Source organism: Stegodyphus dumicola, chromosome 3 (assembly GCF_044657685.1).
Source record: "Stegodyphus dumicola isolate Sdum_Otavi_A_Nest chromosome 3, ASM4465768v1".
NCBI classification, from domain to species: Eukaryota; Metazoa; Arthropoda; class Arachnida; order Araneae; family Eresidae; genus Stegodyphus; species Stegodyphus dumicola.
The window spans coordinates 139,187,915-139,204,833 of NC_140770.1; the positions used below are offsets into that span (position 1 = coordinate 139,187,915).

The 16,919-nt window shown below is 30.3% G+C and overlaps 2 protein-coding genes across 6 annotated transcripts in view; one reads left to right on the forward strand and one right to left on the reverse strand.

Moving 5' to 3' along the window:
- The window catches only part of LOC118192812 (uncharacterized), a 160,622-nt gene extending 150,475 nt beyond the window's left edge, over positions 1-10,147 (forward strand). For both annotated transcript variants that reach the window (XM_035363833.2, XM_085813360.1), the window contains 2 exons: positions 2,562-2,741; positions 5,893-10,147. In XM_035363833.2, the coding sequence (XP_035219724.2) occupies positions 2,562-2,741; positions 5,893-6,207 (495 nt within the window). In that variant the 3' untranslated portion in view covers positions 6,208-10,147. The remainder of the gene's footprint in view (positions 1-2,561; positions 2,742-5,892) is intronic.
- Positions 1-16,919, reverse strand: part of LOC118192818 (uncharacterized) — a 560,683-nt gene that overhangs the window by 20,549 nt on the left and 523,215 nt on the right. Inside the window, exon 37 of one of the 4 annotated variants that reach the window (XM_085813363.1) lies at positions 6,027-6,166. The exons of 2 other annotated variants lie outside the window; for them this stretch is intronic. In XM_085813363.1, the coding sequence (XP_085669489.1) occupies positions 6,150-6,166 (17 nt within the window). In that variant the 3' untranslated portion in view covers positions 6,027-6,149. Of the gene's footprint in view, positions 1-6,026; positions 6,167-10,148; positions 10,414-16,919 lie in introns of those variants that run through there. One more of the 4 variants, XM_085813362.1, reaches the window with a different exon arrangement.

Consider the following 16,919-nt stretch of genomic DNA (forward strand, 5'->3'; position numbering starts at 1 on the left):
TATTGAACCCTGGGCAAACCAGTGTGCTATACCCTTATGACAACCCTTCATGGAAGTAAAATGTACATGGATTAGCATGGGATCTCTAGGCAAGTGGCTGGTCAACCTATGTGTTAAGATGACCCTATCTATATTATCACATTATGACTTGAGAAATGCTTCAGTTTCTGTGAACTGAAATGGATTATAGATTGGATTTGTGGATGGCAAAAGGATCTCACATAGAATATCTATAATGGGTGACAAGAAACTTAGTTTGTCAGACTTTAATTTGATGCTTTTGTGGGCCAATAAAATTGTTTACTGTAATAATTTATAACGGGATTTTTTTTTTACTTTGTGTTATAAATTTTTCTCTCCATATAGTAGTAATTTAAAAATGAAAAAATAACTTGATACATCAGATTAAACAGTATAAGATCAGCATAATTAAATATATGAAGTCTATGGTGTATCATTAAAGAAACTTTAGAGAAGAGAGAAGACAGGAAAAAAAAAAAAAAAAAAGGAGATGAAATTTATTTGTCAAAGTTAATGAAAAATGGTGCAATAAATGGAAAAATTAAGCTATTTGTATTCTTCCACAGCAAGCAATATTTGGTATCTTCTAAAAAAGTAAATGCTTTGTTCATAATCAGTCAAATGAAGAATCCATAATTATTCAGTTCCTTCAAAATTTGCACAGTGGAATTAGAAATAGCTTGATGCTTTAAAGTCAATTATTAATCCCTTCATGGCATGTTGCTAAGCTGAAAACTCTCTGCAGATAGGTGTGTCTCGTGTGCATCACCCCCAAATGTCACTATCAGCTGGATGATGCACTAGTGCATCACCACTTGCTTTGATCTTCCAGATGGGTGTGTCATACATGTTCTTTTAGATTTTTTAAAATCACTAGATGGTGCTGGGTATCCCATACAGTTAGCTTATTTGAATATATAAATTGTTGACCATATGTCTGTGAAATACTTTCTGATGATGATGATGATTCATTTAGATGTAGGAGCAGGTGATATAAAGTAAACAAAACCCAGCTGACAGCAGTTGAGGCTTCACATGATATAAACATTGAACAGTTTCTGATGATTCAAATTTGTTTTTTGTTTTTTTTTTCCCTATGGGAAGATTGGGATTAGAGCTGTGGTTTTAGAAACTCCAGTTTGTATTCAGTTTGCATCTTCTTTAGATAGCAGATTTAAGTTTTTTGCACCAGTTAATACCAACAATTTTGATAGAGACTGCATTGGAAGTTTGTTTTGTTTTCACTTCACAATACAGCAAAGCAGTTGGTACTACATCATGAACTCAATCTGTTAAGTAATTGAAATCTTACAAATTTACGGGAATTTCAGAAGTAAACTTAATTCAAATTTATGTGAATGAAACTGATTTTTTCACCATTTTTTTTTCAATAATCTAATGAACATAATAGTTGAAGAAACTAATTATTTCTATGAACAAAAGATGAGTAAAAATCCATTTTCATCCAAATTCAAAGTACTCTTGTAGATGTGCCTAAAATGAGGGGATTTCTACGATTAATTATTCTGCTTAGAATAATTGAAAAGTTCAACCTGGAAATATGTTTCATAACTAATGAAATGATAGCGACTAGATTATCACACACTATCTCCTTTCTGAATCATTTATGCTATAATATTTAATCATACATTTTATTATTTTTTACTAAGTTTAGATACAGATTTAAGTAAGTTTTTTCTACATGTCATATTTTATTTTGCATTTACATTTTAATTAAAATTTTCCCAGAATCTCTTTATATTCTGTATTTATGATTATATTACCGTTAGATACCATTACAGAAAAAGTAATTGATAAAAAATGTATTTTTAATCATTTTTTTTTTTAAAGTTAGGCTTAGTGACGCAAAACAGCCTGTCTTGCAAGATCGTACTACTGCAGTGGTGTAGCTAGGGTGGGGCAAGGGGGAACATCTGTCCCCGGGCCCAGCATCCAAGGGGTGCCAAATTAATGTTACAAAATTTTAGAATGAAATGTTTCCATTCTTGGCATGCAGAAAGGGGTGCAAAATCTTCAGTTCTCCCCGGGCACTGAAAATCTTAGCTATGCCTCTGTACTACTGCATTAACACACCATCTCCAAGGTGCGTTGTGCTAAGCGGCATGCTATCGCATACGAGAATTTAGAACTGATGCATATATGATACAACCATTGTGATGGGATTAATGCAGTTTCATAGATACAAAAATTAGTATCTAAATCATAGTCTCTGAGTTTCTTCAACAAAAATACCATATTTGGTTGTTTATCACATTTTTTGCTTCTGAGCATTATGAAATTATTTTTTGCTTGGCTGATAGAAAAGTACTTGCAGTTGCAGCACTTGTGGAAACATTTTCCCGGAAAAGGTAAATGAATTAAAAAAATAATAATAATGAAAGTATTGAATCATATGTAGCTAATTTATCAATGTAAATTGCAGAAATTTGTCATCAAATTGTCATTAACTTTATTTTATAATGACTACATACTACTTTTGTATAATTATTTAATTTATTATTTTTTTAATATCATTAAAGGCTGAGTTAGCAGAACTGGAAGAACGTCATGCTCAAAGAGTGAAAGACTTTTTAAAAAGCCAAAGTTTAGAATCAAAGTTAGAAGATGATCGATTACGCACAGCTCTGAAACAAGCCGAGCAGATAATGGAGGCTAGAGAAAAAACACATCGTCAGAGGATTCTTGGTTTAGAAGAACAGGTTATTATTACTTTCATTTATTTCTTATTACATTCTAATATTGATTCAATTTAATATAAAAGTATAGTTTATAGTAAAAATGTCCTACAATATGTGGCTTGTTGTTGAGGCAAATGTACCTGTATCAACATACCTTTGTGTAATAACTGATATTCTAGAATTAAATTAATAAAGCATTATTTCATAGTTCCATAATCCTTTAATTTCTCTTTTATCCAATATATGGTACTACAGTTCCAACTTCTTTTTGTTATATTTTGCATCTGATGCAGAATATTTTTATTCCTTGAAGAACAGGAATCCATGTCAGGTATTCTTTAAAATGCAATGAACTTTTCTTTAATATACGCGGGTGAGTGTAACAATCCTGAAATTTATGTTGGAGTAAAATTACAACGTAGTTTCAAATAAGTCAGAATATTAATGGGATATACATGCATTCATGATATATTTTCAAACAATTTCATTAAGGCCCATGCACATGAGGGGACATGCCTTCTAACAAGTATCTTTTGATGTCCACGATGGTTGCACCAACTCTCTACATGTGGAAACATATGTCCAGCACATCAGTTACATGCCTGTGCCAGGAGTCGTGCTCATCGTTCATGCTGGGATACAATGTTGTGAGCAGGGCTGTGGAGTCGATAGGGAAAATGACTGACTCAGACTCTGACTCCCTCATATATTATATGTAAACATATACACATGGGTTATAGCTTATTTCTTTAATATAAAAGAAGTAATAGATGCTACAGAAAAAAAAAATTGATGGCATAGCAAATTATATTAATTAGCATTTATTATGAAATGGGAAAACTAGCATTAGTTATTTCTAAGAAACAGTATAGCTTCGGCAAGATCTTCTTTGTTGGAGGGCTATAGATCCGATTTGATAAACTTCAGAGCTGAGTGAGTCTTTCCACACTAACTTGAGTAGAAGGAAGAGCTATTACTGTTAGGGCTACTTCCTTTAACTTTTCAGGATAGATTTTATAAGTTCTAAAAGAGGTGTCTTGCAAACACAATCATATTTCTCTATTTCTTCAAAGGCCGTGTAGAAATCTTGTATGTATTTTTTCATTTTTATATCAAAAGGCACTTGGTTTTTTATTTTCATTCGCTTTGCCTTAGCCTTTTCAATATTATCCAAAAATATCTGTCTGCAGTTTGACTGTCCTGATTCGAATTCTCCAACTGTTCTGAGAATAATTTCATTCTTAATGAAAGTTCATAGATGGTTTTCTTTGCCTTTTTCATTTGTTCGTCATCCAAGAAAATTCGATTTTTTGGATCTACATATATTGAACCCAACAAGAACTCATTGTCTAGCAAACTTGTTTTTTTTCCTTCATTGAAGAAATGATTCTTTCTGTAATAAAACCTCCATTTCAGAAAGAACAAACATCATATTCTTCCATTCTCACCTCCTGTCAATTCTTCAGATTGCAGCTTTTTTGTGGCTATATATAGTATAGAAAGAAGAGTTTCCAGTTCTACAAGATCATTCCAGTCTTTCTGTTAGTGAAACATTAGGTTTATCTATGTCCCCTTAAAAAGTTCTTAATTCTAACAACCTCTTTATCATCAAATATGTACTTCCTTATTGCATTGCTTGATCAATAATTGCTCCTTTTCCTGCTCGCTTCCTAAGAATGGCATCAATTTTGGCCATTCTTGCTGCTATTGCTGCTTACCTAAATTTACCAGTGAGATTTGTAACTAAATGAACCAGTTTAATCACTAATGGCAAATATCATATCCATCCTCCTCCCTTCTATTTATTTATTAATATGTCAATAAAATAGAAAATAACTATTTATACATTAATAATTAATGTATATAGTCCATAAATAAAAATAATAACTCAGCTTGTCATTAATTTTTTTTCAGTTCATTTTAATTTCATTTCAAATTCAAACAGTCCAACAAAAACTGGAGTCGGAGTCGACCTGTTTTTAGTGACTCCAGCTCCGACTAATTTTACCCCAAAATCTGTCCAACTCCAACTCCACAGCCCTGGTTATTAGAGACTTATTTGGCGATAGCCAATAAAATTGCAAATGAAAATCATATATCTGAAAAGCTGTGGTGGCTACTCAATCCTGTTTATTATTACTATTAATATTATTACAACATATTTAAAAACATTTAAGCCTCGAAAATTAAGCATTTAAACTTTGCAATTCTGTTTGTTGCGAAACCAATGGAGATCTCTTATTGAATGCAAATCACATTATTTGCTTTGACTTCTGTGATTGGCTTATTAGCTCAGAGCAACTTAAATACAAAATCGTGTGTAACTGAAATATTGTCAAAAGACATGTCTGCAAAAGAGACTTTATTGTGTCGCTGAGCAACTTTGTCTAAGCTAAAAGCCAACTGAGCTAAACTCAGCCAACTGAGCCAACTGAGCTAAACAACTAAGCCTTAAACCAACTGAGCAAAAAATATTTTTTAAGTTTTTAAAAATTAGTTTGTTTCACTATATCAGTTCACAATGTTAGTTATCTTTTTGATTTCTCAACATTTAAAAAAGTAATTGCTAAGTTTGGCTAGCTTTTAGTTGTTAAATTTCTGGGAACTGCTGCATGCTACAACTGAAAGTTCAGTATGATTAGCTGTATTTGCAATTTATGTGCTGACATTTTACAACATAGTCAATGACCACATCATCCAGACTGTATTGGATTGGTCAAGAATGTGATATAGGGAGGCAACACAGCACTAAGTGACTGGATTTCCATGAGTTTCTTTACATGGAAGTTTAACCTCTTGCTTTATGTAGTCTAAAAGTTTTAATTTTATGTAATATATGTGTGATATGTTTGCTCTAAAGCAAAACTTCAGAAAAAGTAGTGAATCTACGATTTGCAAAGTCAGAAATTTTGGATCTAAGAAAGTAAAAAAATATGGAATTCTGACAATATTTGGACCACAATCATCCCTGTATCTGAGATTAAATTTTTCCTTTAATTCTGAAGCTGACATGCTTGCCTTTCTTTTTTAATGATACTATTTTCTAAGACCCCCAAAACAAGTTGCACTTTGTTGCTTTACGTTTTATTGATTAAATTCTAGAACAATAATCTTTATATTTAACTACATAATTTCTGACTATTTACAAAAGCATATTTATTTTCTTTTTCAGATTGCTGTTTTGAAAGGACATTTAGAACGAGAAAAACTTCGATGGCAGCAGTATCATCAGCGTTCCCTATCTACAAATGCCAATATTAATTACTTACATTCAGTCCTAAGTAGATCTCTACAGAATGTGGCTGATGACCCCCAAAAACTACTTCCTGAGGCTGAAAGACTTGATTTAACAACAGAAGTAGAACTGAGTGCATCTCCTGGGGTCAGCATATCCACTCCATCTAAATTATCTAGGTCAGCCTCTTATGCTCAAATGACATCAACACCTAAAGCCAAAAAGCGCCTTGATCTATCATCAAAATCATAACACATGTGATTTATATTATTATTTTATTATTCATGTGAAGAACAGCTGCAACTTCCCCCCCCTTAGTACTGCTACTTTGTTTTAATGAGTATAAAGAAGACAGCAGTATTTTTATTGAAGAATAAGTGTTTGCACATCTGTTTGATTGAATTTTTAATGCATTATGATGTACAGATTTTACAAAGAGTCAATTATTATTTTTTTTTAAAGTTCACATTCATGCATTTTAAAAAAACACTGCATGCTTTTAAAATGTATTACTCAAGGGAGGATAAAAAAAATAAACCCCAAGAAAACATTTTACAGAAAGACAAAATATATGCTCAAAGAAAGTACGCCTTAGCATAAGAAATAAGACATTTGATAGAGTTTTGCCATAATGATCTCGGTTTGAGGCTACTTTGTTCATAACATTCCATTTTCTGAGATAATTGCTCCCAGCAAATGATTTAAATTCTTTTAGCCAAAATATACAGTTCTTCGTTTCTTTTTAAATTTTAATTTTGCATTTGGTCCCATATTATTATTCTTCAGTCATAGATGATACTAACAAACTTGATATTTTTTTATATAGTCAGATTAGTTCTTTGTGAAATCGCAAAGAAAAGAAAAAAATATTGTATGATACTTCAATGTCCTCCCTCAGACTAATCTAAATAAATATGTACATTTAATGAAAATAAGCATAATGGGAAAATAGCTAAATAATTGATAAAATGCTTCTGGTATAATGTTTTGAGATTTTTTTTAATCAATTTTTATAGGTGTCGATTCAATTTGATAAGTTGCAAGATTCTAGAAAAGTTTATTGACACCATGATAGTGAACAGTGTTAGTTTTGGTTGCCCTGTTTTTAAAAAAAATATCATTATTTAAATTATTTCAGTGAGATAATCTTACCTTTTAAATATCTTTTATTTAAGAAGCCTTAAATAGTATATTGCATTATTTAATTTATCACAATTTATAAAATGTATAGATATTTATATTTTTTAAATAAAAAATGACCTTGTTACATTAAAAATTTTGTGATGATACTAGAGTAAAACTGTTAACTAAAACCCTAATGATATATTATATTAATAGAATATATTTGATTCCTTTGCTATTTATTCAAAAATTAATTTTAAACTCTTTGTGTTAGATTTCTGTCTAATGAAAGGAGGATATATACTTAATGTATTAATTTTGGAGTTTTAGATAAAATGATAATAATTTTGAATTATGCATGTCTAAGGCTGTATTTATGATATACATCTTGAAAAAAATCTAGAATTATACATTTATGCATTATTTATTCATAATAATTTCATAGATGCATAAATGGCTGATTTTTTTCTCTTTTATGAGAATAAAAATCCAGTCATTAAGTGATGCATAATATCTCTTGTGGCATTCCCCCCCCATTGGCAGTATTAATTATTATTATTATTATTATTATTATTTGCGTTATAATTTCTAGCTTATTTTTTAAATCTCAAAAGCAGATTTTAATCATTTTTAAAAATATTTAACTGAGTGATGGTGATTAGGAGCAAATTTGTGTTGTAAATGTGTGTTAAGTAGAATCATTCCATGTAATTACAAATTTTAGATAAAATTATTAAGTTTAAAACTCTTGTTGTTCTGAAAAAAATAATTTTAATTATTTATATAAACGAACTGTATTTTTCTTGTTTATATAAATCTGAGTTTCTTTATAACTGGAAAAAGATATTAAGAATGAAATAGTTTCGGTAGAAAGTGAATTTCTTAAAATGTATATACTACATATTCATATCACAAATGAAAACAGTGACTTTATTTGTAATATGAGCTTATATCACAAATGAAAAATATTTATTTTGCTAGGAAGTATGTGTAAGATTATGTTTATAACAGGGTACTAATTAAATATACTATATATTTTGAGGAAAGATTAAGAAGGGAGCAGGCAAAAACACGCCAAAGTTTTTTTTTTTTTTTTTTTTTTTAATGAAAATCCCCAAAATATTGATGATTTTTTAAAATTAATTTGATTAAACTTTTAATAGAAATATATTTTTGCTTTTCTCCCCTAAAATTCATTTAAATAATTTCAACTAGAAATATTAATTGTATTATGTTATTCACAAAATAAATCCAATTCAAATTAAGTGATCTCAGGTAGTATAATTGTTTTATTATAGTTTTAAAGCTAGTATATAGCTGTATTTGCTATTCTTATATTATTATGTTTGTGTTCTCTTATTTAATTTTGAAAACATAATTATTGCTGTTTTTATATCCTTGTGTTTGTTTTAATTTGATGCAAATATTTAAGTTTGCTGGATTTTAGTTTTGTTTTGCCACTATTTGCATCAAAGGTCCACTGCTGCACTGCAGTGTGCTGCCTTCTGATGATGAGATGCTAGTTATAAGAAATGATAGCCATATAAAATGCTGTCTTTAGAGTACAAAAAAACAGTTACATATAATTCTAACATGTTTTATTTTTATACAAACATATCAAATTTCACTGAATTATTGTTTTTAGACTAAAACTATCATAGTCTTTATTTGTATTTTCATTATTATTATATTATTATATAGTTCTTAGCCAGTAATGAGAGTGCCTTGTTGGAGGTTTGTGTATATAAATCATTCCATTCTGCTATGTGAAGTAGTGCCTTAGATTTCTTACTAATTGCTATGCAATTTAAGATAATAAATTATAATGAATTTAATTTTGTATGCATTCCAACAATAGTAATGAAATATATACTGTAGTTCATTTGCTACTAAGTCCCTAATTACCAGAGAAATTCTGGTACTTCCTTTGTAAAGTGGCATTGCAGATTTTGAGTAACATTTAAAATTTACCTGTTCCAGATAGGGTGATAAAGTTTGCTAATTTTGGCAACTAAGCACAGTGGCTTTAACTAGGAAGCACTGCAATGGATCTTTTTTCTTTTAGATATCTGGCTACTTAATCATACCATATGACTACCATAAAAATAGAATGTCATCCACTGATATTATTCAATTGCATTAGCATTTAGAATGCAAAACTGATGGTAAACTGAATTTGGGGTCTTTTAGTAGTTCTTGGTTTATTAAACTTAAACAACTAAGTATAATGGTTTAAACTTAGTTATCAAAGTTTTCAGTCTTAATTACCCAATCTGGATTAAAAATATTTCAAATGTCAGAAAAGATTTGGTTAAGTGGTGGTCACTTAAAGCAAGAAAGTACTAATATTTTTTCTTAAATATAATGTTTTTTTCCGAAAAGTTTTTTAATATGCTTTTTCACTTCTTAACCCAGAAATTAAACGTTTCTTAACCACATTTAGAACCCAGAAATTGAGACACAATAATTTAGTAGTAATCTTCAGGAAGAGAGGACTTCATTCATCTCATTACCAGTGATAAAGGTGATTTAAATATAATTGTGCGACTGAATATGCTAAAATGTTTCATATGTATGTTTTCATATTTTCATATGTATATATTTCAATGTATTTGCTTAATTTAACGGTAATAAACTTATTATATAATGTAAATTGTTTTTAATTCAATTTTACAGATATCTATTCCAAATAATATATTTTGTAAACACATATTAGCAGAAAATTTTCAGTTACTAAAAACTTTTAACTCTCTCACAGCCCCCTTTTCAAGTTTTTTTAAAGTATGAATTCCAATTCTGAGAGTTCCAAACAGTTAAAAAAACAGTTAGTGTTACTTAAGATTAAAATAAAGTAACAACTTCTGGGTTCTTATATAATAATATTCCTTTTTCTGAGCAATATTAATCAATAAAATTACTATTTGTGTATCAACAAAAATTTTTTTAAATGTGATATTTTGCATATCATTCATAAATTGAGTATTCAAATACGCACATATATTTTGTAAATATTATTTTTGTGATGTCTGTCATTCCATTTGTATTATGTATAAAAGTGATCGAACTCAAACTTTTTGTAATATGAAATTTTAATGAAACAAACAAAACAACATGTAATACATTTGTTAATGATTCAGCTTCTGAAAGTTTATTCAAGCATTATTTCAGTAAATTGTTAATAAATAATCTTGTCCACTTCATTTTTTTTTGTGACCTTCCACAATACTCTAATAATGATGATGTGATGAAGTTATTTTATTCATCCAAGGAACTTCTGATAATTCTTTTAATATGACTGCTTGCTTAGTATAAAATAACATTAATTTAGGAATCCTCCTGAAAAAGAAATTTCTTTAATTATGGATATTATTATGCCAGTTTTTTTTAATAAGCAAAGAAAGCAAAATCTGTGAACAAGAGGAATTCTAGAGAATGTATACTGTAGTTCAGTATTTTACAATATAATGATTTAAATTTCTGTTAAATACTAAATTTGATTGCTTTGTTGTTTGTGTGCAGTTTTTATTTGTTACTTTTAGGAAATTTGTTTTAGGGTTTATTTTGTTCATAATTGACTTTGTGACCACATTATTTTGTATATAAGTGTTTATTTTTTATATGGCATCATAGACCTTTCAATTCTGAATGCAGCAACATTTGAATAACAAAAATAGCTTGACTAGAACGTGAAATATAAGAGAAAATAGCTTTTATGGGCCTTTCAAACTCTGAGTAAAAATCATACAAAGGAGTAGAAATTGATGAAAACAAGAAACTCAGCTGTTGGTGTTCTACAGGCATTGTGTGTTGAAGGTGGCTACCTGGATCTGATGATAAAATAACTGGATCTCCATGCTGCATGATTGTAGACACCAGTGTAACCAGTGCTAACAGTACTAAAACCAATTTTGAAAGCTGATGTGGCTTGGCAAAAACCAGCTGTACAAGGCTTCATTTTGAATCTGCTGACTGAATGGACAGAAGATGTTAACGTATGAAAAACTGAATGTGCACATCAAATTTGCATCCTGTATATGTAAGTACACAGTCAGTATGGCTGATATTACAGATCCATGCATACTCAGATTTTAACTTTTGAAAGATATAATGGTTAGACGTCCAAAAGAATACTTTTTCAGAAGGATTGCATGCTTCTAATGAAGAAATACTGATTTTTGGAGTGGATGAAGCGAGTTGGTATATTATAAAAAATTACAATAACAAAAAAAAAAAAAAAAAAAAAATATCTGAAAGGTTTCAGATTTTAAATTACGTCCAAAGGGGCTTTTTTTTTAACATTTTGTGTGTTCCTTTATTTATTAAATATCACGTTCTTCGCACTTAAACCATAAAATTCAATTTAACAGCAATATCACAAAATAATTTTAAAATGAGCATATCTTTAGAATTTCTGATACACAGTCTCATGTGCTGGAAATAAAAATGCTTTTTCTGTACACAATGTTGCCATTGCTCGCTTTGAAATCCTTGAGTTTGTTAATCAAAAATTCATTAAAGTTTTACTAAATATGAAATCCACAATAAAACAAATTCCAAATTTGGGCATCCAGATGCCCATATTCACAAGAGAATTACATTATTCAAAATTGAATGGCTCTAGGTACTGTTGTTTTATCTCAATGCGAGAAACATACATACATTTATGCAGATTCTTCTTTATTTAATTTCTTTAAATATAATACAGGATGATATTATTTGGTGGCAACAATTTGAAAAATAAATAGACACAAAATGCCAAAAATGAAATCAATAGTTCTTCTGGACAAATTGTCCTTTTGGACTAATTTTGCCTTCTAGAATGCAATACATCATTTTAGCAGTATAGCCAAGGCTCCCAAGAAATTACTCGTATCAATTCCCTTGCTTATCTTCTAAGTGACAATTGTACGTGTAGTAAGTTCTTGTAGGAATATACAGAAGAAGGGTTAAAAGTACCCTTTATTAAAACTCTTTAGAATTTACAACTTAACTTGTCAACTTGACGCTAACACTACGCCTCCCTTGGGCGATAACTGAAATCACAGAACTAAACTAAAAATTCAAAGATGTTCACGAGTAGTAGAAATTAAGCTACAGGATTCAGAAAACTCATGTTACTTAAGACCATGTCAAAACTAGTGACAGCAAAGTAAACGCTGTTATAACAAGTACACCAGCAATAACTGCAAAGGTGGAAGCTCACGTTACAGAGGTGAAGGCAATAAGCTTAACTCTCTCTAACTTTCCTTCTAAAACTCGATATTTAAACTTTTTCTCCTCCATGTAGAATTTGCATTTCTTAATGCATGCTACCAAATTTAAATATTCTGGCATTGACAATTAAGGGAATGAATTCTTATAGGAAAGCCTAAAATTAAATAAAATTGCTTATTTAAAATAAATATAAATCCACACACCCTAATGACCATACACGCATGGACCTTATAAGAAATAGACTAACCCAAACGGGTTTTCTCCTTCGTCTGACGCGTTGCCGGCTGTGACCTTGATCACATCCGGAGGAGTAGGGACGACCTGCAGAAATTTAACATTGGTTGCCTATTGCAGCGTGTATAATTGTCAAGAAAAAGCTGGTTTTAGCGCCTCATTTCACAAGATAGAATTTCTACATATTTTTATTTTTGAAATTGAGATTAATTTTTAAAAATTTAGCATATTTATCAAGCATAATTAACGTTCCAAATAATTATAAAGCTACTGCATGCTTTCAGGGCTGGATATTTTTTTAGCTTTTCCTATGCTGTAAGGAAATTTGTAACTACTTCTTTTATAAAATAATAATTTAAATCTGAATTAACAGAAAATTTCAAACAAGCCATTTTCTCTTGCAATTTTTATGCTTTTTATTGGTGTAAATAAGTAAAAAATACTAAAATGTTTAAAAACGAATTTTTGAAAGTTTTGTTTAAAATTCTAAATTTTGCTCCTTTTTTAAAATTATAGATGAGTGTTATAGCAGAATTTCTATAAAGGAATTTTATTTCAATTATATTTCATAATACATCATAGTGATAAGTATGTTTGACATCTTAATTTTTATACATTTAATTCTAATATTAAAATTGTATTTAACCGTAATAATTAATTTTGCTTGTATTTTATAGTGATTTTTTTTATTTATTTTTAGTTCTGCATAAGATTTTTTTATTTACTATTAATTTAATTTATTAACCCAAAGCGGCGATAGCCTAGAAAAGCTGTTAGTTTCGAAGCGGCATTTTGCGCTGTTTTACTATAAGTGTCCGTGTCTACTTGCAAATTGTTGTTACCAAATATTATCGCCCTGTATTATATGTAAAGAAATTAAATAATGTAGAAATTTGCATGAATACATGTATGTTTCTTGCACTGTGACAAAAACGACGGTATCTAGAGCCATCAAATTTTGAATAATGTAATCCTCCACCCGAACATGGGCATCTGGACGGCCGAATTTCGAATTTGTTTTAATCTATTTCATATTTTGTAAAACTTTAACGAATGTTTGATTAACAAACTCACCGAGTTCAGAGCGAGCACTGTAAAGCGGAAATTGTAAAGATATGCTGTTTTCAAATGTATGTGGTTTACGGGCGAAGAACATGATATTCAATAAATATAGGTAACACACAAAACTTTAAAAAAAGGTTCCTTTTGGGCGTAATATAAAATCTGAGTGCTTCTAGATTTTATTTTATCTTTTTTTTTCCCTCCCCTCACTACGCTCAGAAAATTTTATGCTCCGAATTTTATGAATTATTAAAATAACTAAACCACTTTAATGTTAATAATTTAATGATCATATTATCAAATAAATATGATCGTTTTGTAATGTTATTATAGTTTGGAAAATACTGCTTGAAAATGTTCATTAAATTTTAAAAAAACTATCAGATCTTGTTTAATTTTACCTTATTTATTTCAAAGCATCCCGTACTATCAATCTTATTTAATTTTACTTTATTTTTACGCAAAATTAAGTTCATAAATTTTGTGCTTAGAGTTTTTACCGTTAAGTAAAGATGTTTGTACAAGAATTATGAGTGAAAAAAATGCGCAAAATGCAGTAAAAAGTGCTTTAATGAGATATATTAAATCCTATTTGGAAAAAACTGTGGCTTTCATAATCTCATCATTATACAACGTATCACATTTAATAATGAAAAAGAGTTATGTGATACAAACGCCATAGGTTTCAGTGTTAAAGTAAACCAAATCATCCTTACTCTTTCTTTCTGACATGTCGGTAACGCTCGCCCCGCCCACTGGGTTAGTCTATTTCTTATAAGGTCCATGCATACGCGTATCAAAGGACTTTTAACTGTGGCTGGTGTAGTTGATTCAGTAAAACATACTTATCAAGACTATCAATATAACACACCTTATACTTTTATGAAAGAAGGGGAAATTGCTTTATGTTCCTCAGTGGTGAAAATCATGAGATGTTTCATCGATCAGCTGAACAGAAAGATTTAACTGAAAGCACAGAATTAAATGCTAATCAAATTCAAGCTGCAAGTCATTTAATAGAGGAATTTATGGATGTACTTTCAACTTCATCTAGTGACGTTAAATGCACCTGTGACACATCTGATCAACACAGGGACGCATTCTTTTGCAAAGCAAGAGGAAGGTGATGCAGAATGATGGACATTATTAAGCCTTTGTCTAGTCCTCAGGCATTTTCTATCATCTTAGTTAGGAAGAAAGTTGGCTCCATACAATCTTGTGTTGATTATAGACATCCAGATACATTGCAATAATACTTATTAAAAAAGACAGTTACCCTTTGCCTGGAATCAGTAAAACCTTAGAAACGAAACTCTAACAGGAAACCAATGCTGCCCCCTTTGGATCTGAAAAGCAGTTACTGGCAAATGAAAACAGATCTTAAGGATTGGGAGAAGACTGTATTTACTACTGGTCAAGGATTCTGGAAGTTTAAAGTGATGTCTTTTAGAATATACAATGTTCTAGCGACATTCGACTGCCTAATGGAGACAATTTTGAAAGATTGTCATATGTTAAGCCTGTCTTGTATATAACATTATTAAAAGTCAAACACACTTTTAAAGATCTACTAAGAAAGTGCTACAGCAGCTCAGAGAAGCTAAACTAAACCTCAGTCCTTCAAAATGTAAATTATTTCTGCAGTTCATCTTATTGAGATTTTAAGTCCATAGTATATTATACCTAGTCTATATTTTCTAAATCTTGAACTTGCCATTACTGTAGCTAGCCTACTATACATCCTAGATCTTGAATCCCTAATATAAAATGAACTCCAGCAGGGTTACTATGAAGCTAAACAGCTTCAAAGTAGCCTTACAGGAGATTATTTTAGAGTAAAAGTTCATGAGCATTTCTTCTGGAACAAAGCCAAATCAATGAAGAAATTTTGTGCATATCTTGTGATATATGCGAAGCTCAAAAAGGCCCACAACACAAGTACACAAGGAAGATTACAATGTCGGAATATCATTCAAAAGAATCGCTCTGGCTATTCTTGGACCTTTACCTCATACAGGATAACAAGTACATTTTAGTAATGCTTATTTAGAGTGTCTCTCTTATTTACTGACACTGAGAAACAAACTTCACAGCTGAATTATTTAAAGAACTACGTAGAATTCTCAATATGGAAAAGACTCAAATCACTCTTTTGCATCCGCAGTTAGATGGCATGGATTTAAACAAACAACATCGAGTCGTCTCTACCTTCATGTCCTAAAACCAGCAGAACTGAGACCAAAAATTGCTATTACTGTACCTAGAAAATAGGAGTACTGTTCATGACAGCACAGAATGTTCTCGATCACAAATGATTTTTGGCCAAAATATTTGTCTGTTGTGAGACCTACTATTTGGGCAACCATCGGACACTCTTTCTTTCATCTTCTTTCTCTTCCCCAACTGTGCATGGGAGCCACAGCCTCTTCACAGGTGTGCCGCAAAATATTGTAAATGCTTCATAATCAATTGTACCAAGCCATTTAGCCTCACACAAAAAGTGAGTAGCTACAAACACCTAGATATTTTGTGTGGTTTATTTTTTACTTTACCCAGTATAAAAGTACTCATCAGTTCAGAATACTGCTGCGAATGGGAGCCGGCAAATGCTGCACCTTCTTAGTCATGCTGCATGATTGCCCTATGTCTCACGACAGTCTAACCTGAGAACATGTACAAGACTAGAATGATGTTTTCACAGCTTATTCCATAAAAAGAAAGTGTGCTAAAGTTAGCTCATCATGTCGGTTAATTCAGGTTGTATGTACCTACTTTCAGAATTATAGTTTTAAATGAGTAGGAGAAAACAAATGATATATAGTGATGACAACATGTGTTACGACAGTAAATGAGGGAAGATCCAAAAGAATTTATAGTGCATGTTTTAAAGTAACACACTACCAGGATTCATACACATTTCTGCACATGGAAAGTAAGTTCATTTATGGACCATTTATGAAAAAAAATATTTAGGATCCATCAGCAAATGGGAACTAAATAAATTTAATTAAAGGTATTAGCCATGCCTGAACTTCACTTTTGTGATACCATCCTAAGAATAAAACAGATCCACATATAGAATGCATTATTATTGAACATAATTATAAAACAAATTTGATAATAAAATCAAACTTTATAAAATTTATCAGGTAGCATTAAATATTTTACCCTTGCAATTAGTTGGACATATTTGAAAGAAGATTAGTGACATTTTATTTACGTCTTACTTACAATTAGCTTAATGTTGATTTTTTCTTTTATCTCTCATTTTGTCACGTAATTGCTCAGTTTAGAGGTTTAGTAAATAGAAGGTAGATTTTATGTCAAATGGC